Below are 23,957 nucleotides of genomic sequence, written 5' to 3' on the forward strand. Positions count from 1 at the left end.
AATTTTGTTTAACTTATTATATTTTATCGTTCTGAACTCCTCTCGAAAAAGGGTTTTTTGAGGGACCGTGAAAATGATTAAATACCACCTAATAAATGCCATAAATTGGACATTGGATCCACTTAAAAAAAGTCACTCAAAATTGACTAAAAACTCATTATTAAAAATCGTTTAATTGCCCCATTTAAAATAAGAGACGTGCAAAACACTACTAGCCTTATTCTATAATATAGAATTGAAATCGATTGGCCTCTCGGGGCATAGTTCAGTGGTGCAAATGACAAAAATGAGGTTATTTCACGCCTTGTTGGCAGCTGCAGTGTGGGAGTTCGATTCTTGAAACATGAAATTAAACTCCTTGTAGGCGCAATATACAAACATCTCTTGTTCCCTGATCTGTTGGGATACATCCCGCGATTTACCTCTTTCACAAAATTCTAGAGGTGGGACCGTGGGGACCCTCAATATTAGGGTTTCAACCCTTGAATTGAAATCGATTGTCCCTTTCACATAAGCAAATCTGGTAATAAACCGCAAGTGAGAGGTCGAGTACTTAATTTCCTTGCCAACATATGAGCCGACCAGCAAAAAATGTAGGATGTTGTGGTTTTCATCCTTCTAATACGATATTAATTAATTGTATCCCGCACTGATTCATGTCATCAAACTCGTACCAGCAGATTCTAAGTAAGGGTGAAGAGGTTTAATTAATTTTTTGACACTTTTATGATTTAGCATACCTTTTATGGAACTTTTCTTTGCAAATCTACCGCATATAGATTATTGAACAAGCCCCGTAAAATAATTGAACCAATGTTTTGTGTCTGTCTTTGTCTTCACTAGACGCCGAAAGATGAATGAAGATGATTACTCTATATTATAATGTCATAGGACTATTGCACTACACTACTTGTTAAGGATGGTGCAATTTACTTTGTTGGTGTGATTTGCAAGCTATTCTATCAGCCCCAGAGTTCACCTAGAGCATACTCGAAGTAGCATTTGCGGTTTCCTGTCAAAAAAAAAATAATAATAAAAAAAATTGTATATATAAATTTATAAGAATTTGAACTGGTCTTCTTACTATTCCTCTGCTTCTATTCCTTCTGTTGTCTACTATTCTGCTGACACAGATTTTTACCGCTGTAAGATCTTCGGTGGTATTGGTGACGGCTTAAGCACGACAAAACATGCATGTGAAAGAGAGAAGAATTATGGTTTTTTTATAGTTGCATTTTTTTATTTTTTTTGGTGGGTTTTGGAAGATATAGCACAAGTAGGTCATGGTTACATTTTAGGCTTTTTTTGAGATATTTTTCACCTTTTATTAATTAGAGTGTATAATTCTAAAAATTTCACGGAGAAAATGTGGACTCCTCTTTTTCTCTCCCTCTCTCTGTCTCATAGTTATGGGGAATTCAAAGGTGCCCATCAGATTAGTTGTACGTAGTTTCTCCTTTCCGAAATGAATTCGCTTTCATTTGGGGGCTTAAAAAAGTTCCAACTGTTTATTGAGAATTGGTTGGCAGAGGATTGAATTCTAAGCAAAGATTGATGTTTTACCATAGATTCTCCCCTTCTCATTGTCTTAAATTGATAGTTGATCTTGTTGAGAAAAAATAATAATAATTTTTGGAACCTTTTTTCTAGAAGTTTGATTTGAATTTGGGTTTTTGTCATGATTTTATATTTGGGTTTGATTTACATGTTGACATGTTAGCATATTAGATGGGTTGTTCAAAACTATGATGAGTTAGGATTATGTGTTTAGGCTTTTGTGCATTCCCAAAAATCCATTGTTATTGATTTATTTGTAATTGCTGAACTGAGGTTGAATATACAGATGAAGTGAGTGTAAGAAATGCATGATTATTGATGTGTCCATTAGATGGACCGGAGGAGTTGGCTTTGGCACCGGAAGTCGTCTGAGAAAAGTCCCAATGGTGAAACAGAAAGCTCAGGATCAATATCATCACATTCAGAAAGATTTTTTGATGATCAGGTTTGCTTGTTTCAGCTTTATCTTGTAAATACTTCCATTATTTGCCTCCTGATTTTTGACTGTCTTAATTTCTGAATTTTGGCCAATTTGTTCAACATATATGTTACTTTTTACTAAGTTGAATAATGTATACTTAATTGAATACTCAGATTGAGCACACCTTTCCAATTTATATATGCAAGTTTATGTTTTCTGAGGGTTATCTTCTGTATTCTCTTCATCTTTGGTCATTGTTTTAACTGGCAACATTCCCTTCTCAAGGAATTTAAAGGAGAAGGTATAGTTAAGGCTTGCAGTTTCTTGGGCATGTAGCTTGGCAAGGAAATTTTGAATCATGGGTAATAGACATGGACGGTCTTTCTCAACTTTGTCATTTCGAAATGTTAGGCAATCTCAGCTAATAGAACTTCTGACGAGGGTATACTGTTACCAACCTCATGGGGCTTCCCCTGCCCGGCATTCCAAAGTCATGGGAGGACACCGCCCCGGCGGTAATAGGAACTCAAAGCCTATATATATATATATATATATATTTTTTTTTTTTTGGTTACTCAGGTATCCGAGCTTTACCTGAGTAATCGGACCATGAGAAACTTAATTGACTGAAAAATTGTCTAAAGTGTGTTTTTTCAAATTTTTGAGAACATGAAGCAACAAGTTTTTGCATGTTCCCTATTCTCTTGGGAGCCAGAAGAATATCAATAAATAAGAATTCTGGAAATTGATCTTGTAACAAGATGCGGATTTATCATTTATATATATATTAAATAAAATAGATGGCTATGGCTGTTTCTAAAAGAAGTGGGAGGGCTTTGGCCAATGACTCTCAAGAAGGCTTGACTAAATGAAATTTGTTTGATGCCCGAGAGCACAGATTGGATACAACAAAGGACGAGATTTTAGCTTCTTTTTATTTCTCCCTTAATCTATCTTACCAAACATGCCCATTAGTGTTGCATTCTTAATTGGAATTCAGAATGATATATTTTTAAGCTCGTGAGTCTTGTTTGCCGTAGAAAGTCATTTTATCTGGATTGATGACAGGCATTCTACTTACATACTTAGTGGCTTATCAATGGATAAAATGGACCACTTTGTTTAGATATTTACTGTAGTTGGACCACTGCAGACAGCCTCTTGCTTTATTTCTCTGGAAAGCATCCTGTCCAGCTACCACCATTGACATCTGCCTTCAATTATTAACACTGTGAGGTTTTGAACTTTTTCACCATAATGTGAGGGATATGTGTCTGTGTCTGAAACAATGTATGAACTCAAAAGGGTTTTTTTCTGTCAAATAGAAACGAAACTTCATAACCTGGCTCCATTATTCAACTCGCTAGTTGTCATCAACTTAGTGATTCTAAAATAGAAATTTAATAGCGTGTCTATTTTCCTCTAATTATTTTGGTTCTTGCTGTGAAGACTTAATGAAAAGGCTTTTTTAGTAGTCATGTGCATAAGCCTCCAATGATCTGAATGGTGGAATTTCTTGGAATGTCCACTCAACGCTGTTTGAGATAGAAACTGAATTAGAACAGCAAGTTGAAATAAGTAAGTTACCAGTTCCACCTTGAATGATTGGTGAAATAATGCCATACAAAGCAGCGAATAAAAAAGAGTGAAAATTTTTGGAGTAACTTATCTGTATTTATAGCTAATTTTACTTGAAAATATCGTTGTTGAACTATTAATATGGCTTTATCTTAATTGCTTGTCATTATGAAATGAATTCATTACATTAATTGATCTACTCTCTCTCTCTCTGCACACACGCACGCACGCACGCACGCACGCAGACACGCACACGAGCAAGCTAGTTTGCACATCCATCATGCATGGTGTGTGGTGTATGGTTTATAGTCTTACTTTGTAACTTCCTCTCCCTCTCTTCAAAGACTTGTACCAAAATAAAATAAAATTTAGAAGTTATAAAAAAAAGTGATAATTGGGAGAAGAGATGAGGATTTTTGACAATCGATGATCTTTCGTATTGTAAAAGGCCTCATCAAATCAAAATACTCACTCACCAGAAGTCACATCCAAAGCCGCATCCAGCGATGAAGAACTTATTGAAAATGTGAAGACTTTATCCGAGAAATTATCAGAAGCTCTTCTAAACATTCGTGCCAAGGAGGACTTGGTAAAGCAGCATGAAAAAGTTGCGGAGGAAGCTGTCTCGGGTATTAGCTCACTCTCTGTGTGTGTGAGCATGTCGAACCATATATGGATGGCAACTTGTTAATAAATCTTCTAATTATTCTCAACAACTTGTGATCCTATAAAGTGAGAATTGTATTTTATGAGTTTTATCATCCTCAAAGGGACACATTACTAAGCCCCTGTTTGATGGCCATTATTTTGAAAAAATGATGTTTAGAATAGTGACTTTTTTGACAATGTGTAGTTAAAAAGTAGGAAAAAACTTTGGGGTTTGTTTACAAAATATTTTATTATGTGAATTTGTGGAAATGAGTATGAGAATAAAGAGTTTTGTTTTCAAGGGAGACAAACAAGGGCTACTTAATTGGTGGGAGGGTAGTTTTTCACACTGTACTCTCTCCCCTTGGGTATGTTATTCTTAGATTTCCATATTTGCCTTTTCTTCTCCTGCGTATTTTCTTACATGTTTACCAAGTGGGAAATTTTACTTTTATACAAAATCAAACTATTTGGAATACCAGATTTTCTCTACCATGATGCATTTCAGGGCCTTATGTAGATCAAACCACATCAATTTTTACAGATGAGGCTATTCTTTGTCTATATTTAATTTTGATATTCATTTGAACTTAAATACTAGGATGGGAGAGAGCTGAAAATGAAGTGTTAGTTCTGAAGAAACAAACTGAGGCTTTAACTCAGAAAAACTCGGTCCTTGAAGAACGTGTTGAGCAGCTTGATGGTGCCCTTAAGGAGTGTTTGAGACAACTTCGACAGGCAAGAGAAGAGCAAGAACAAAAGATTTATGATGGTGTTTCCCAGAGAAGTTGTGAATGGGAATCAACAAAGTCGGAACTTGAAAACCAACTTGCCGAACTCCATTCTCAGCTTCAAAGTACGAGGGCAGATGTTGTTAAGCTTGAAACCATGGAGAAAGAGAACACAATCCTTAAGTGCGAGCTCCACTCCCAAGCCGAAGAACTGAAACGGATGACTCGTGAGAGGGATTTAAGCACTTGTGCTGCGGAAACTGCTAGTAAACAGCATCTTGACAGCATAAAAAGGACAGCGAAGCTTGAGGCAGAGTGTTGCAGGCTAAAGGCAGTGGCTCGCAAAGCATCACCTGCAAATGATCTCTATTCTGTTACTTCGTCAACAGTTCATGTAGAATCTTTTGCAGATAGTCAGGCTGATAGAGGAGATACGCTATTGGTTATTGAAAATTGCAAGATAAAAGGATTGAAACCAGTCAACAGCAGGTTTTGCCACCCTGAATCTCGAGTTTTAGTGGCACAGAGAGATCAATTTAAAAATGAAAGACCTCTGGGAAGAAATCATGTTGTTTCTTCTGTTGAGATTGATCTCATGGATGATTTTCTTGAAATGGAGAGGCTTGCAGCCTTACCTGAGACACAGTGTGGAAGCTGCCCTGAAACAGGAGCCCAGGGCGGGGAACAACCTTTAAAAGCTGAACTGGACACCATGATTACTTGGACAGCTGAACTCGAAGAAAAGTTGGAGAAGGTGGAAGCAGAGAAAATAAATTTGGGGATGGCTCTAGTGGAATGCCAAAAACAACTTAAGACGTTGCAAGCTCAACTAAAGGAGACAAAGTTGAAGATGGTGGACCTGGAAACTCTGCTTGCTATGGTAAATGAAGCAAAGAGTGGGGCTGAGCTACAAGTCGAGGCTGCCAATGAAAAGCTCACCAAATCAAAAAAGAATTTAGAAGAAGCCAAGGTCAATCTGGTCAAACTTCAAAATCGGTTAATAGTTGCAAATGAGGAAGTGTGTGGGGTCGAGTCCGAACTTAAAACTAGCAATATGAAGAAACAAGAAGCTGAGTTACAAGTCAAAGATCTGGAACTTGAGTTGGAAACCTTGTATTCGAGCATTGGTACGTTAGAAGAAGAGGTTCAAAAAGAACAAAGTGTTTCCGGGGAATCTGTTTCAAGGTGTCAGACATTAGAAAAAGAGATTTCAAGGATGAAACTGGATTCTCAGCTTCAGAGATCTGCTGTCGTTGAAGAGTTCAGAATCAATCAGGTTAGTTGCTGTTAACTTTGTTGGTTTAAGTTCATATTTGTTTATGCATATGCAATGCAGTGGTCTTATATTTGACAGAAGGCCTCAAATATATTCATCCGTAATTTGACAGTTTACCATCAAAATGAGCAACTTACATATTCCTAATTTTGACCAGTAAAAAAAAATTATTTATTTGAAAACTTGCTTGCTTATAAGTAAATTTTTTAGCTTAGCAAATCATGCTATCAATCATGTGTACTTAACATTGTTTTATTTGTTTTAAAAGTTCAATCATCAAACTTGTAACAGTCAGGTGTAATTTAGCTTATATCATTGTTGACTCTTAAAGAACTTACGTCAACTTTTTTGTTCCAAGACCAAAGGATTCTTACATGAAAGTAATTTTCTGTGTTTTCCTTATTCCATTAATCATATCTTTAGTTTGGTAAAAGTTGTGAAAATTCTGCATTATCTGATTCTGTCTCGCTGATCCCTTGATCGCAATTGGTTTCTACAGGATAAAGAATTGGCAGTGGCTACTAGTAAATTCACTGAGTGTCAAAAGACAATTGCTTCTCTCAGTTGGCAGCTAAAATCTCTTGCGACATTGGATGATTTCCTGATAGACTAATAGATGTCAGTAGAGCTCCTTTGAAAGCAATCTTATAGCTGGTGCAGACCCGTTGAAATTGCATTATATTCCGAAGCTTCAGCTGTTATTAATGGATTATGTTGGAGTAAGAATTGAGCGTTTAGATCAGATGTCAAACCTTCTGATTTCTGTTCTGAAATTCCAGAAAAGAGATAATAGAATGAAATTCAGAATCCTGGCAGGCAAAACACAAGTTTTCTTGTATGTACAAAATATTCAGATTTCTTGCTATTGGTTTTGCCTTTTAGCCTACAGCCTACCTTTTATGGGACATATCAGTGTTATGTTCTCAATCATTTAGACAAAACCCATGTGGGGTACTTATCCTCTTCAAAGATATTCCAATTGTTGGTTGGTGAAGCTCCCTAAATATACCAAAAATAGGGTGAAAAAAACCATTCATGATGAATTGAAAAATATATGGGGTGAGAGAAGCTCGAACTCTCGACCTCAGGATGACTCAAAGAAGCTATGAGACCTACGCGCTAGCCAACTGCGCCACCACCCCATATTGATATTAGGATCATTCTTTTAATTTTTTATTCACACATTGTGACATATGGAGAAATTATAAATAAGTGAAAGTACGATTCAGACATAAAACCGAACTGTTTCTTTGAAAACTTTAATTACATCTTGGACCATATTACATGTACCCAATTTTTTTACCTAATCCCTAACCAACTACTCACAATAAGGAATGAGGACCATATTTTTGAATTTTTTATTCACGCGTCCCACATGCATGTGAAAGGGAATTAACAATTTGGTGTACCAATAGAATTATTCTTACGTCTTTTAATGGATACAAGCACTTCTCTAATAACGCTCCTTATTTTAAAGAGCATTTGGAAGAAATTCCAAGAGTAAATTTTTTACACAACGCCATTTATATTTATTCACTAATTTTATTTTCACAAACAAAACAATTTTACCTTACTTTTATCTGGTTTATAGCATCATAATCACTTAATTTTTCTTTATGGGCATAAGAAAATTGCGACATATCGAATAAAAGCACTAAAGTGTTTGTGATTATTTTCTAGTAAAGGACGAATTCCACACAAGGAAGACAAGAGGCTGTCATTTACAGTAAATTCATAACATGCAATGATTTCTTGCTTTATCTTGTGAGGACATTGTCGACAAGATTGTTTGCATCTGCTAATAAACAAAAGTCAAAAAATTCAAGGCATTATAACTAGTTCTATTTCTACTTGGACATGATAAACATAGTTGACATTTTCATCATCTCAAATTCTGTAAGTACTTGGTGAAGGTATTTTGGACAAAGGCAGCAGTCTCTACTGCAGACTTTGTTAGCCAACTGAACCCTACTTTCAACCGGTGCTCGTCTGTTGGAAATCTTGTTAAGCATGCAAATTTCCTAACTGCAGTATGGGATCACAAAATCAAATGAAATATCATAGGAAAAACAGCAATATTACTCCTCAACCTATGTAGCGAGTTGGTTCTCAACCTTTATAGCAAATTTGAGTGTGATTATATGTGGTGGGTATAAAAGTGGAATAGTAGGTGTGGGTCCTACAGAAAGTGCAGAAATAGTATGTTTAACTAGCTTAATTTTCCAAACATGCACTTCAGTCTGAACAATTTGATTCCTCGACTTTTTCAGCACCAGTGGACGGTTATCCATCCAATTTGCCGACAAAATAGCATTTGGTCCAAAAGATAATTATACTTCAAACGAAAAAATATGAATATAATTAGATAATCAGAAAAAGGGAAACAAAAGGTGAAGATAAAGGAAAGGGAAAAAGAAAGCACGGCTAGGGGGTGAGGTGGGATGTAGTGCAGTGTAGTAAAAACAGTGGGCATGACTGGCCGGGGCCAAAGGGGAAAGGGGGAGGGGTGGGCCTTGAGGGAGGAGGGCGGGATACAGTTTTATATTTTCCTCTTTGTATGGTCTTTCCCTCTTTTAGACATTTCTTGTTAAAGCTATGTTTTTCTTCTTTTTCTTGTTAAATGTGTTCAGCCATTTTACTCTGAAAACATAGCTTCACGAGCCTTCAATGGAAAATTGGCAGGGGACAAATGTTTTCAATTTCTTCTATAGAATATGGCAAGGATCACTCTACCTGAATGGCCAATGGGACCCTCCAAAGTTATCCCCTCGAGGAAACTTGGTGAAACAGCACCATCATACCTCCCAAGAGTCATCATCTCACCTACATTCTGAAACCTGCAGGAATTAAACTCCGCTTAAGAACACGTGCAAAATGTTTCCCACAGCGGTAAATATGGCATTATAACAAATTTTTCCTGTGTCATCAATGTTGTACATAGTGGGAGAGCTTTGATTGATTTTCAATGGAGAGCGAAATGTTTTCACTATATACATGCTTTTTTTTTCTAGAGAACATGCAACCTTCTGTCCTTTCCACCTATCCATTTCTCCAGTGATAAAGTACTAAAGGTGTTTATTTCTATGCAGAGAATTAAGTTCGTATTTCTTAACAGCACACAAACCCTAAAAAAAAATATTATTAACAAAAATAAAGACCATGTAAAAGATCAAAAATCTTTCATTGTAGTCCAGATCTTACCTAAATGGCAGCAGAGGCCTGCCATTTATTGCTGCCCACAGATTCCAACCAACAAAATCTGCCTGCTGTAATGCTACCTGAGAAGAAAACGAACAGAAGCTCAGGATTAACCAGCTTAGAGAAATTACCGTAAACATACTAAGCAGAATAGATGGAATCTTCCTTCCTCTTCAGAAATGCACTTGATAATAAAATATTAATTGGTACCTGTGCAGTGGCTGGAAGCAAATTTCCATGCTTGCCTCTCAAAGCACAAGAGTCACCGACTGCAAATACACGCGGGTGACCCTTAACACGAAGTGTTTCATCTGTTTCTACTTGGCCCCTAACATTAAGAGGAAGCATGTTGGGATTATCATTATGTTCTAATAGAGGAAGTTGAGGTTTAGTCCCAACAGTCCATAAAACTAAATCTACTTCCACAATTTGACTTTGCAAACCCCTTTCAGCAGGCTGCAGCTCCAGTACTAGACTTTCAGGAGTACGAATTTCTGTTGCATCATAAAGAGCTTCAACTTTCGTGAGCTCATGAGAAGTTCCAAACCCACCACCCTTTCTTATCCGACGGACAACATAACCTGGTAATAGTTGAACATTCCGAGACGAAAGAACCTGCCAATAAAAAGGATGCAACAGATAGGTGTCTCGGGAAAACAAGGAAGAATAAATCTGTCTCAAAATGGAAGCAAAAGCTTAAATCTTGGTCACGAAGGTTCCATTGTTGCATAAAAGCAACATTTTATTTGAAATTGAGTAATTATAAATATCACGTCTTACTTTTAATGCAGATTCCCTGTTGCCAGGTGGAGCATTTGGCAAGATTTCTTTTCCAACATTAATTGCCTTTACAACTCCCCCATCCTGCAGTCTTTCTGATATTGTGGCAGCCAACTCAACTCCAGAGTAACCACATCCTACAACAGCAACACGAATTGGATAGTCCTTGCCAAAGTACGTACGCTCCAATGCTCTTAGCTTCTCATTAACTTTCTGCATTACATGGTATCAACATATAGAGACAGTTATCATGATTGACATTACTGCTCAAATTTACCAGAAGTAATGTTGACATAATATGAGCGTCCCCTGTTCAAATACTAACATGAGCATCCTCAAGGGTAGAAAATGGTAATGCATATTCCACGGCACCTGGCACAAGATCAAGTTTTGCTTCAGCTCCAAGTGCAAGTACCAACCTGGCTGCCCACGTTAAAGGGGTAAAAAATCAATGGAAACCATTTCAGAGTGCAAGAACTGCTCTATTTATATTCATCAAGATAAACATATTAGAGGAGCAAAAGTCAAATCCTCTAGCCATCATAGAATTTCATTTACGTTATGAGAAGTTAAGACGTTATTTTGCCCTGGACATCTGCGGTGTAGAAGTATCAAAAACATAATAAAAGCACCAAAAGAATGTGAAATGCACCTAAAAATATGGAAGCATTATTAACATGCAAATGTGAAAAGCTTGACATATAGGGCTCTCTTTAATCCTCTATTCCCTTTTCTACTTTGGCGTAAGGGTTCCACATCTGAGTAAGCATTTACCTAAATTTCCTTGATGGATGTTGAGAGCAACAACTTAGGCTGGTAACAGAACAAAATGATTGAAACAAGAATAGAAAGTTTCTCTCATCAAAATTCACATGTAAATCCATGTTCATAGGAAATAGTATGAACTCAAGTAATCAGAATAAAGGTATACCAATCATATTCAATAAGGAGACCACTCTCCAAATGAACCACGCCTCCAGACCCAGTTACTGTAGCCCCATTCATTCCTAAATGGTCCGAGGGATATAAGCATTTTACCCTGTCTCTGAAAAATTGCACGCTGGTGTTTCCAAGCAAGTCTGAGAAGCGCGGAGCTATTTCCCATTCATCTACTTCTGCACTTAAAAAAAATACAGTGATACATGAAGAAAATGAATTAAATATTGATTAAAAGGACAGGAATGGTCTCCCTGTCCAATCAAATTAACAACATACCTCCAGAGAGGAGCTCATATAACAATGGCTTAAATACAAAGTGCTCAGATTGGTCAACAAGAACCACCTGTTTCATCAACAATAAAAGCTGCATTTTCTAAGTTACACTTCAAAGATGTCAAAAATGTGGGTGAATAATAATATCATTCACAATTACATCTGTCTGTCAGTCATGTAGTTAATATTTGAATTTCCATTTCCACACGACTCAGAAGCTATAGTAGTAAGGTGTTGTCAAAATGAAACGCCAACGTTTCCAATATTTAGTTGTTCCTTTTTCATTTTTATTCCAGATAATATGTTGAGCATTTTTTTCCATTTCACCGTGTACATTGTATCACTGGGAATATTGAAATCCAATAAAATAATTTCTTTGTTTGCTTTACCTCTCACTCCCCCACAAGGGGTGGGTGACAAGAAGAGGGCTGGCATGCTTGGTGCAATATAACTGCTTTGAACTTTGAAATTACAAATTACAATTAAATTGGAAAAACACATTCTCGTCTTACGCGATATTTTTGTCAACTGAGAACCTGTTAAAATTAGACTTGCAGCTGCTAGCCCAAAGTGTATTATGTAGGCAGGCACGAACCCAATGTTCTATTACACGGGAGGACAAAATATCATTTTGCAAGTTATTAGAAATATCAATTTAATCAAGTGGAAATAACATGAAAAAAGAACTTATCAACAACTAGATAATTATCAAGAACAAACTACATCCATATCCTAAAATTAACATTCGAATCCCTAATATCTACCGTCAGCCACAAATTTTTCAACTTTTACAGTAAATATTTGAATTAGCGTGTATTATCCACATCTTTTCCTATGAGACGGAGTTATCACTAAGAGAACATAAATAGAATTCTCTTTCAGGATAGGTTCTAAGGGTAATAGAAGTTGTTTCGATAAAATATGAGAGAGCATTTAATAATAACTCAGAAGATTGGAAACAAGTCGTCTAGTCCAGGAAATGTTCAATATTAAACTGGTGAGAATACGTACTACAGAATATTACAGTTTAACACTGAAAGTATTTTGAGCTTATGATATGCAGGCAGCAGAAATTAAGGTTACTTTTAGTCACATCACGACATGCAAAACTGACATAAGTTCAATAAGCTACCATTTGAAGCATATAAAGATGATCCCATGATGAATGAACTTGCAATAGCGCTCAGCTGTTGTATTTTACTAAGCTTTTATGGCTCTTGTGGTGCATAGAACTAAGGCAACACCAAATTTACTGCCTTAACAAGAAAGTAGCTTCCTTCATTTGAGGGAAAAAATGTAAATGCAGATCAAAGGAAGATATACTCTACCTTAATGTGTATTTGTATTATGTATGTATAACACTCACAAATACATTAAATATAAGCATATTAAGAGAACCAGCATGGTTGACCAAGATTTACTTAGATAATAAACGATAAAACCATCTTTAACGCAATTTACCTGGGGTTTCTTGTCATCAGGCCAAACAAGTGATTCCAATCTTAGTGCAGTGTACAGACCTCCAAATCCGCCACCTAGTATGCAAATTCTTGGTCTCTGTGAACATGAAATTTGTTGTTACAAAACCAAAAAGGTAAAGAAGTTTATGCGGAAAGCTTACTTCAACACCAGGTCGTTTAATAATACAAAGTTTCTTTTGAAATAGATACCTTAATACCAAGTATGGCTCGTAATAATCTATCTTCGGGGGCATACAACGATTCTTTCGAATCACAAAAAGACCAAACATAAAAGAAAATATGATAAAAGTCCATACATGATACTCTGCGACCAATAATTCTATTTTCATTATAGACCATGAAATGAGCTGCATTATTTTGTATTGCTTATTGCATTTAAAATAACTTCGCATTGGCGCAAACTTATTGAGCTGGGATTGATCAAAGTATACACTCGGGAAGAACTGTCGTGCTATAGATGACAAACCGAGTACTGTAGTAGAGAATATTAGGATTTCTTATCCATAAAGCAAGCTTCTTATGCTCTAGCAGGTCCTCCCTTCGGAGCAAGACCAACAAAAGCCATCCTTAAGAATCGGTAGTAAAATAAATATATCTAATTCTATGATGGCCTCCCCGTCTCTAATATCACCTTGTAACACCACCACAAGTGTACCGAAACTGTATCTTTCTTTCCACATTACATTATAGGATTGAAATGGAGCCTCAGATTTCGATGCTGCATGACATATTGAAATATGGAAAGACTTGTTTGATCAAGCAGTTAATTCTCTAAATTGGTTGATAAACCTTAATAAAGGTGGATGAACTTAAAACTGATTCACCTATATAACAGTCATCTTCCTAAACTACATCTCAGTGCTTTACAAACAGCTGAATGCCATCTACTCTTTGTACCTAAGGGGGCAACCCATTTACGCTTGAATGCCGTCTACTTGAGCCTTGATAAATTTCCCTTGTGCATAAACTCTCTAATTGAGCACTCAATTTCTTGATTGTCTACAACTATATACTAGAAACCATTGAGGACTGTCCACGTCTTTCCAACAAGAAAAATAATCAATCCACTGTGTACAAAAAAAATGAACTACTGCTTTAGGCCAGCAACAACATAATGGAGCCAGTCAATCAATATAGATTGATCCGAAATCTGATTCAAATCAATCACTAATTCGTACATTATGTACTTGAACTGAAACATTTTCTTGAACTGTAAATTTCATAACTTTATTATTCGCAAAGATAAAATGGAGCAGGAACACAAAAAGGCACAAACAGGCCAAAAATCTGTTACCTTGTTATGATCAGGCCACGCATAAATGGGAGGCCGAGCTTCACTTTCAGAAATTTCCATAACGCCCCTGTACCTTTCATTTGTGGCCGAAGCAACAAAATAGAATCGACGCCTAGCAGAAGGAAGCAATGAACCCGATGAATTCTTACAAGAGCGACCCGGAAATAACTTTCCCCGTGTAAATTTCCGACCTAAAAATTCGAGACAGCAAGAAGAATGGTTAATTAAATCAACTCAAATATGTTGCTCATTGCATAGTATAGAGTGAGATAAATGAGAGGACGGCGGGGTACGGTGGAGATATGCTAGGGTCGCCGCGGAAGGAGAAATTGTGTGAGCCATCCCGGTTGCCTTTGGGGCCGTGGTGATCGGACGGTGACTGGGATTGTCCTTGACGAAAGACAAGTAAGCGAGTTTGGCTAAGCTTCAAAAGTTAATTTCGCGGATAAATGGCAGCACTAGTCCCCAACCTATTCATTAAATGGAAAATAGGTCCTCGTTCTAATTAATTTCGCATTTCAAGTCTCCAACCTATAGTTTCTTGGGCGCCTCGGTCCTTGATGGACTGAAACTGTGTTAAATGCCTCACACAAAAGATTTTTTAATTGTACTTAATCTCTTCAATCTTTATTCATTTTGGTATAGTCCTTGATATTTTTGTAATGCATTCTTATTTTCAATCGTCCATTAATTAGCACATATAGTCTATGATAACGATTTTCCTCAAAACTAAATTACCTGGTAGAGATGATTCCTTTATATCTTTTTTGATAATTTAGTGTGGATATTTAGGAGTTTATAAGGTAGTTTCGTTTTATTTTTTTAAATAGAAAATATTTTCTTATGATACGCATATAGTGTTATTATTCTGAAACACAGATTGGTTTCCAAAGGCACAATGACTCGCTTGATGGTCCTCACCCATTAAAGTTCGCCTTTCTTGCATGACATAATAGTGGATCCAACAGAGGAGTGAGGCTTGCATTTTCCATGTGAAGATTACAAGGGGATGACACGGTGTTGTCGAAGTTGAGGTTTGTGGGTCACGCTTCCTTGACACAACTAGGATGAGAGGTTTGGCCCTGTTCATCTTTGGCGCAAAGAACGTTCGATTGGTGAGCTATTACACATTCTGGTTGCGTCTAGGCAAATCTCTTGGCTATTCTGCACCGTACCTCATTTTTCATTGAGCAATCATTTAGAGATGTTATTTGGTGTTTTGGACTATTTCTCTGTCGACGATGGAGCTCATCCCCATTGTCATGGAACAATTCTGCAAAATTAAATATAGGGGATCCATAGCGGTCTATCAAGTTTGAAGAACTGAAATTGCAGGGGATGCACACCATCCTCTTCTCCCTAAAAGTTACTATGTGTCTACAGTTGTAGTGGACTCGAGGAAATAAAAAAAAGGGAAAATTACACCCCTACAGGTGTTTAAACTTCCAAATTCTAAATCCAAGGTTGAAGATTACCTGTGCAAAAATCAGGTTTTCTATATAATTAATCTATCCCCAATTAAAAACCTTAAACATATCCCCAATTTTCTTCCCTCTCTCTCATCTCTCTCTGCCTTCACTGCTGTCGCTGTCGAGGAGGCGACCGCCGCAGGAGATAATGGGGCAAATGATCTATTTTCCCTTTTCTTTCCTCTCTCAACAATGGTGGCGGCGCCGGCAGGCCGATTGTCACCTCGCAGCGGAGTCGCGCGACACAGCACTATACTCTCGCACGATGACGTTTAAGATAGGAAATGGCAAGAGGCGGTCTGGTGGTGCAGCGACACTCTTCTCACGCCCGAAGGAGAATCGCTGCCGTCGCCGCTTTTCATATTGAATATGGCGACCGATTTTTGCAGAGCATAGAAAGGCGATTTGTTGCGAGAATCGTGACCAATTGCGATTTGTTGCCGGACATTAAATGTTAACAGTCGCAGGTGAGGTGTTGATGGCGTTGGTGGTGGTGCGGTATATTTTGATAGGATTAGTGGCGAGTTTGTGTGATCTGGCTGTGGTGGTATGTGTGGTGATGTTGCTGGTAATGTGTGTGGTACGTTCAGCAATGTTGATGCTATCGTCGTGGTGGTTGTGCGGTGTTGGGGTAGTGGAGACTGGAGATGCTGTGGTTGTCGTGGGTGATTTTGTTGGTGTTGGTGGTGGTGGCGGTGGCAGCAATAACGGGAGTTAGTGGGGATTTTGTTGGCATTGGTGGTGGTGCCGAGTGAGGGTGGCTCGGGATTGGGTGTCTGTGACCAGTTTGGTCCCGTGACTGTAATCTGTGACCTTAAAATTCGAACAATTGTGATTTAAAAGTAATATGTGACCATCAAATTTGAAAATATGTGACCTGTAACCTATACAATTTTTGATATGTGATCTCGAAATTATCTGTGACCTACAAAATTTTTAATTTGTGACCAATGACATGAATTGTGACCTATAAAATCGATAGATAAACTGTGATATGTGACTTCGAAAAAATCTGTGACCTATCAAAGCTTTGATTCGTGACCTCAAAATAATTCGTGACCAATTAATTTGATGATATTTGACCAATGAATAAATCTGTGACCTATAATTGTGTAAACGTGACCATTAATTGTATATTTGTGATTTTATTATATTTAATTAATAAATATATTTAATTAATTAAATGAAAACCTGATTTTTGCATTAGTTAAACTTAAAACATGGTCTTTGAATTGTGCATAGTTAATACATGATTTATGAATTCTCTGGTGATAATAATTGAACCCACTAACTTATCCAAAGCCTTTGAAATAGATACCATTCAAGAAGTCTCTCACACAGCCCTAGGGGCAATTTGGGCTTGGGCTAGACAGGGCTACAGCCCGTGCCAGCCTCCAGACTAGATCCAAGGTAAATCTAGATTTTCTTTTTCATATCGGCCCATGTGCAAATTCAAACCAGCTCCTATTTCCATTAGCCAAAACCCTAAACAAAACAATTAAAACTTAATTGGAGATCTTAAACCACCGTAGCTCAATTCATATACCCAAAACCCAAACCCAAATCCAAATCAAACACCCCAAATTCCCTATCATTCTGTCTGTCTCCATATCTAAGCAACGCCTCCTAGTCATCCTTGGATTGCACATCATTTTCTTCTCAAAATTAAGGTTTTTTTCTTCTTTATTTTGTATGTCCCTCTCCATTAATATGCCTTTTTTTATTAATTTATGTAGCTGAATAAATAATTATTTTTCAATAGATTAACTACGTTTAGAAGTCTATTAGTTGGGTAATTTATAACAATCATGGGAGAGATGATCCGAATTATCTATAACATCTGTATCGTAGTAGTATGGACTGATATTGATATAAAAAAAATTATCGATGAAGTGGCAAGTTTATGTGATAAAATGTAATTTGATGGTATCATCGTATAGCAATTTTCTTTGATTTCCATTAATGAAAAAAAAAATTATAGTTTCCACACCAAAAAAATTCTGACATTCTCCTCCTTATTACGTGTATGTAGTAGATTTGTGTAAGCAATAAACATGATATTTATCTTAAAGTTGTGTAGTGTGCCAAGTTTTACAATTATTTTGTGGCATGGAATGTACTTAATTTATTTTTTATAGAACAAAAATTTGCAGAGAAGATCGATTTATATTTTATTGTGGATGAATTTTATGTTCCTAACCTCGTTGGAAATACAAATTTGTTGAAAATTACTTTTAATGTTATGTATAAATTTATTTTAACACTATTTGGGCTCTATTTTAATGGAATTTGAAGAAAAATGTATTTTAAAATAATAATTTTTTGAAGAATGTGTGGTTAAAAAGAAGAAAAAGTTTTGAGTTTATGTGTAATATTATTTTATTGAAGAATATGTTATTGAAAAGAAGAAAAAAAATGCATTAAAAATTAAAATGAAGCATAACAGCGACATTATTGACTTTCTTAAAATTCAGCCCTTGCGTCTAAATTTTCTGGATCCGCGCCTCTTCGCAGCCCTAACCAAATACCAAAAATCAATAAAAACCTTCCCAACAACAAATGGCCACCAACCTCACATCCAGCCTGCCAAAAACAATAACCACCACAAGTATTACCTCCAAAAACCATGAACCAGCCACAAAGAATGCGAAAAACCAATTACTCTATAAACCCATGATGCACATACTTTGAAACCAACAAAGTTTTAGGCTATGAATTAAATGTGGCGAGAAATAACCCATAGGTCGAGTGTGAGAATAAAATGATCAATGTGATTTTGGTAGAGGAAGAAAGTGGAAGAATATGACAGGACCACAGAGATTAAGAGGATCCTGATGATAGTGTGAAAATTTCTAACCATGCATTAGTGGAGAGTATGAAACATAAAGAATGATGATAGGCGTACAGGGTGAACCCTTACCAAAACCTCACATGGGGGCTGGGGGAGGAGGGTGGGTTAATTTTTTAACATTATTTATTCATGTGGGATCCATACCTTTGTGAAAGTTTGTACACATTCTGTAAAAAAAAAATTCTGTACACCAATCATTTCACAAATATAAAACAACAAGGATTGATGGAAGAATCAAAAGGAAGGTTTTTTTTTTCTCCTAGTAGCTTTATAGCGAAAGACTAGTACAGCAATTGAAATATTGTATAGTCCAAACTAAATCCCTTATGGTAATTGTGGCTAGTGGACAAAAAATAGAGAGCGGGGCAGTTGCAATCCCTCAATTTGGACGATAAAAGGATGGAATACGGTATAATTGAGGATAGTTCCAAGTTCAACATAGCAGCACTATTATTCAAAAAGAGATATGGCACTTGAAGAATTCAGCCCTGCTGTGTACTAAAAAATGATGCCAGAATTGCAATAGATTACACTTGGCAGCTTTCAATTGGAAAATGACCAAAAGAAGAAATAAAATAGATCAAACAGATTATGTTGCCACAACAGCATCTGTAACAATTGTTGCAGCAGTTCCTGTACAAGGGGAATTGCTGTGAAGATTTTGTGTTGATAACAAGCAGCTCAATAAATTGACAGTTAAAGATAAGTTTCTTATGCCTCCAATTATGAGCTTCATGGGTCCAAATATTTCTCCAAAATATACTTAAGGGCTGGTTATCATCAGATACTGGTGGCTCAGAAAGATATTCACAAAATAGTCTTTTAAGAAACAACGTCGTTTATACGAGTTTAAGGTCATGCTCTTTGGACTCACAAATGCTTCAGAAATATAGCTCTCGCTCTGACTTATTTACGCACTGTCAACATTTGTACAAGGTCTTGAAAGTTCTAAGGCAACATCAGTTATATGCCAAATGAGTAAATGTAGTTTTTGCCAAAATCGATCATCTAGGACAAAATCATTGGTTAACGGGTGTTTCGCAAACTCATTTTTGGATACACGTTCTCCTAATAAAATAATTTTAGACATACATCTAAAAAAATTTCATACTTTTCAACTGCACATTCTTTTAAAAAAAACAAAAAGAAAACTATCGCAAATGTTATTTTCCCAAAAAAAAGGACAGAAACAAAACTTTTAATATGATTTTTGTTTCACAACCCAAAAATCTTCAAAGAACTGCCTGCGGTTGCTTTTTGCGAACAACCTTCCTCCTTGTCCCGGCTTGGGGACAGGCCAGGGACATGGCGTCCCTGTTTTCAACCCTGTCCCGGGGCTTTATTCTTTTGCGAATTTAAGCCCCGATTTAATGTGTCAGTGATAAAAAATTTGAATGAAAATCACTAGGAGCAACCATCTGAGTGAATTAATGGAAGGTTGGGAGTAGGAAGAGGATAAAAATTGCCATTGATTTAAATGTACATAATTATTTATATAATAATTTGCATATATATACATATGATGTGATGATATATAATTAGATTAGAATTTCTTCAATCAAATAACTTCTCCACTCTTTTTTGGCATATCATTTGTATGTGAACCATTATGTAACTCCTTGTACACAAGTAGCATTATTCTGAAAAATGAATGGAAAATTTTTCTATAAAATGAAAAGGTAGGAACAAAAGTAAAATTACACTTTTTTACTTGAGTCGTGCTAGAAATCTCGGGCCTATGTGGCCTGGGATGAGAGGTTTTATCCTTTGTATTTAGATGAGATGATGTAAATGTTAAATTAATTGTAATCATGCTAAGAATCAAGAATCACAAAATAATAAATTGATAAATCGAATTCATACCTGCGGAGGCCATTGTTGATATGAATAGTAGTTGTAATAGCAGCCAAGATCTTCCCCTCCTTGCTCCTCCCAAAAATATTAGCTATCAATGGGGCAAGCTAATGAAAACATATGGAGAGGAGAGGGGACCTAACCTTTATATATAGAAAATAATTTGAGCCGTTCCATTACGACTAGAATTCTAATTAGGGTTTATTTTCGGCCCACATACTTTAAATTACCACATCAAATTAATTACAACCCGTAAGGTGTAAAAGGCCCAATTGATCACTTAATAAATTTGGCCCAAACACAAATATCATTATGAGCCATATATCTAACCCGTAAAATTTGCAATCCAATGTGAAGCCCACATATGGAATAATTAATTATTCCAACATTCTCCCACTTAGGCAAACATTTGATTGCCATAACAAAGTTTTAACACCCGGGTTAGACTACATAGGTGGCCACAAAAGTATAGCTCCAATGATGACACCTTACATAACATGATCCGGTCCAACAAGAATATTAACATCGAACATGGAAGTCATTACACCAATTTAAGAGATATAAGACCATTCCACAGCTACAAATGTCAACATCCTTATCGACATGGATCCCCATCCTCCAACCAATGTGGTAGTATGTGGTATGAACTTAGCACCAAATGTGATCAAAACTGTGCTAACTCATATCGGTTCTCATAATGCTTTGAATCAAAATGAAGCCATGTCTCTAAAAGAGACTCATCTTATGTCTTTATACGTCATATTTCAAGATGCCAATAATATAAAAAGACATAAGTCAAATGCATGCTTAAAAATAGTTCATGGATAGGGGAAAATTATTTTTTCATCAGAAGGGGCTGTACCCAAAAATATATGGGTTGCCTACGTACCCTGTAAAGGGATCAAGCCCAAAACGTAGTTCTTTACATAAATAACTCCCACTGACCAAAAACAACAAATGTTTCCACAATACCCATATTAGTAACATGTGTCTTAAAGATTTTTAGAGCGAGTCCCTTAGTCAAGGGATCTGCAACCATCGCCTCTGTATTGATATGCTCTATTTTCGTCTGTCCTTCTTTGACTCTGTCTCTAACGACCAAATATTTGATGTCAATATGTTTTGATCCACCAGAACTTTTATTATTCTTTGAAAAGAATACTGCTGCACTATTATCACAGTAGATGGTGATCGGTCTTGCGATGGAATCAACAACTTTCAAGTCAAAGATGAAATTTCTTAACCAAACGGCTTAGACTGTAGCCCCATAACATGCCACAAATTCAGCTTGCATAGTAGAAGATGCCACTAAAGTCTGTTTAGCACTTTTCCAAGAAATGGCACCACCAGCTAATGTAAAAATATAACCTGAGGTTGATTTCAAATCATCTTGACATCCAGCAAAATCAGAATCTGAATATCCTACCACCTCAAGATGATTTGTGTGCTGGAATGTAAGCATATAACTTTCAGTTTCTTCAAATATCTCATAACTTTCTTAGCTACTTTCCAATGTTCTTGTCCTGGATTAGGCTGAAATCTGCTAAGGACACTTACTGCGTAGGCTATATCTGGTCTAGTGCAAACTTGAGCATACATCAAGCTCCCCACAACACTAGCATATGGGATCATCTTCATAGACTCCCTTTCCAACTCATTCCTTGGACATTGAGTTTTGTTAAACTTATCTCCTTTTATGATAGGTACATCACTAGGTGCGCAATTCTGCATATTAAACCTTTCTAAAACACGTTGTATATAAGCTTTCTGAGAAAATCCCAATAAACCACGATTTCTATCACGATGTATTTCAATGCCAAGTACATAGGAAGCTTCTCCAAGATCTTTCATCTCAAAATTAGCAGACAACATTTTCTTTGTCTCATGAAGCAACCCTAAGTTACTGCTAGCAAATAGAATGTCATCAACATACAATACAAGGAAAATAAAATTTCTCCCACTGATTTTAAGATAAATGCATTGATCAATAGTATTTTCGACAAAATCAAGAGATGTCACAACCTCATCAAATTTCAAATACCACTGTCGAGATGCTTGCTTAAGACCATATAAGGATTTGTTTAACTTACATACCAAGTTTTCTTTTCCTTTTACAACAAAACCTTCAGGTTGTTTTATATAAACCATTTCAGAAAGATCTCCATTCAAAAATGCTGTCTTAACATCCATTTGATGAAGCTCCAAATTATAGTGTGCCACAAGAGCCATGATAATTCGAAAAGAATCTTTTGACGAAATAGGGGAGAAGGTTTCAACATAATCAATGCCCTCTCGCTGAGTGAAGCCTTTTGCAACCAATCTTGCTTTCTTTCGTTCAACATTTCCTTTTGAATCTAATTTACTTTTGAAGATCCACTTGTTATCTACAGCCTTAGCATCTGGAGGAAGTTCAACAAGATCCCAAACTTTATTCCTTTCCATGAAATTCATTTTATCTTCCATAGCAGCTATCCATTTATCTGCCTCAGGACTTGTCAATGCTTGATTATAAGTTACAGGATCAACAATATGCCCGATATTAAAATCGCTCTCCAATAAATATGTAACATAATCACTGGGCAATGCAGATCTTCTTTCCCTTTGTGATCTCCTAACTTGTGGCTCAGGAACCGATTCAATCGTTGTTTGAGGAATTGGAGATTCTTCCTGATTCCTCGGTTCTTCATTAACAACTTCAATTGGTTGGGAACCAACTCTTTCCTGTATGACAGGAACTGGAACAACAACTTGATTAGGTTCAACAAGAATTTTTCTCAATGTGGAACTCCCACTATCTCCAAAATCGTTCTCCAAAAACTTAGCAGTAATGGACTCCACAATTCTAGTGCCGCGATTTGGACAATAAAACTTATATCCCTTTGATCTATCCGGATATCCAATAAAGTAGCCAGGAATTGATTTAGGGTCCAATTTCTTTTCAAATGGATTATAAATCCTAACCTCAGCTGGACATCCCCAAACTTTAAAGTGAGCCATACTTGGCTTATGTCCTGTCCATAATTCAAAAGGTGTCTTTGTAACAGCTTTACTTGGAACTCTGTTCAAAATATACATAGCTGTTTTCAAGGCTTCACCCCACAAATATTCAGGCAAATTTGTTCTACTCATCATACTTCTAACCATATCTTTTAGAGTTTGATTACGTCTTTCAGAAACACCATTCTGCTCAGGTGTCCCTGGCATGGTGTATTGGGGTACTATTCCACACTCTTGTAAAAATTTTGCAAAATCACCCATATTTTGACCAGACTCGTCATATTTCCCATAGTACTCACCACCTCGGTCAGATCTTACAACTTTGATACTTTTTCCACATTGTTTCTCTACTTCCAATTTGAAAACTTTGAATTTCTTGAATTTCTCAAGTGCATGTGATTTATCGTTAATCAAGTAAACATATGTGGAAAGCAAAGGTCCACTGATATCAGTGTGAATTAAGTCCAAAATTTCATTACTCCTAGTCGAACCTTTCCTCGTAGACTTAGTTAACTTTCCTCTTATACAATCTATACAGGTGTCAAAATCGGAGAAGTCTAAGGAAGGAAGTATCTCATCTTTTACTAATCATTGCATTCTATCCTTAGAA

The 23,957-nt window shown here is 36.5% G+C and overlaps 2 protein-coding genes across 5 annotated transcripts; one reads left to right on the top strand and one right to left on the bottom strand.

Annotated features, from left to right (window-relative positions):
- The first annotated feature begins 1,061 nt into the window (after positions 1–1,061).
- LOC111409156 (filament-like plant protein 3) lies at positions 1,062–7,097 on the top strand. 3 transcript variants are annotated; one of them, XM_023039126.1, is made up of 5 exons: positions 1,062–1,442; positions 1,844–2,002; positions 4,005–4,185; positions 4,806–6,211; positions 6,711–7,097. In XM_023039126.1, the coding sequence occupies exons 2-5, from the start codon at positions 1,889–1,891 to the stop codon at positions 6,822–6,824; spliced, it is 1,815 nt and encodes a 604-aa protein (XP_022894894.1). In that variant the 5' UTR covers positions 1,062–1,442; positions 1,844–1,888; the 3' UTR covers positions 6,825–7,097. The 3 variants fall into 3 exon arrangements, with proteins under 3 accessions (XP_022894894.1, XP_022894895.1, XP_022894893.1); XM_023039127.1 differs by having other exon boundaries at positions 1,062–1,424; XM_023039125.1 differs by having other exon boundaries at positions 1,062–2,002.
- An 805-nt stretch (positions 7,098–7,902) lies between these two features.
- LOC111409157 (alternative NAD(P)H-ubiquinone oxidoreductase C1, chloroplastic/mitochondrial-like) lies at positions 7,903–14,584 on the bottom strand. 2 transcript variants are annotated; one of them, XM_023039128.1, is made up of 11 exons: positions 14,470–14,584; positions 14,177–14,367; positions 12,863–12,958; positions 11,405–11,471; positions 11,121–11,304; positions 10,515–10,608; positions 10,190–10,402; positions 9,620–10,024; positions 9,413–9,489; positions 8,945–9,048; positions 7,903–8,236 (listed from the first exon to the last, which is right to left on the bottom strand). In XM_023039128.1, the coding sequence occupies exons 1-11, from the start codon at positions 14,516–14,518 to the stop codon at positions 8,094–8,096; spliced, it is 1,623 nt and encodes a 540-aa protein (XP_022894896.1). In that variant the 5' UTR covers positions 14,519–14,584; the 3' UTR covers positions 7,903–8,093. The 2 variants fall into 2 exon arrangements, 1 of the variants encoding a protein (XP_022894896.1); XR_002705450.1 differs by having other exon boundaries at positions 8,097–8,236; positions 8,945–9,041.
- Between the last annotated feature and the right edge of the window lie 9,373 nt (positions 14,585–23,957).

Source organism: Olea europaea, chromosome 14 (genome assembly GCF_002742605.1).
Source record: "Olea europaea var. sylvestris chromosome 14, O_europaea_v1, whole genome shotgun sequence".
NCBI lineage: Eukaryota > Viridiplantae > Streptophyta > Magnoliopsida > Lamiales > Oleaceae > Olea > Olea europaea.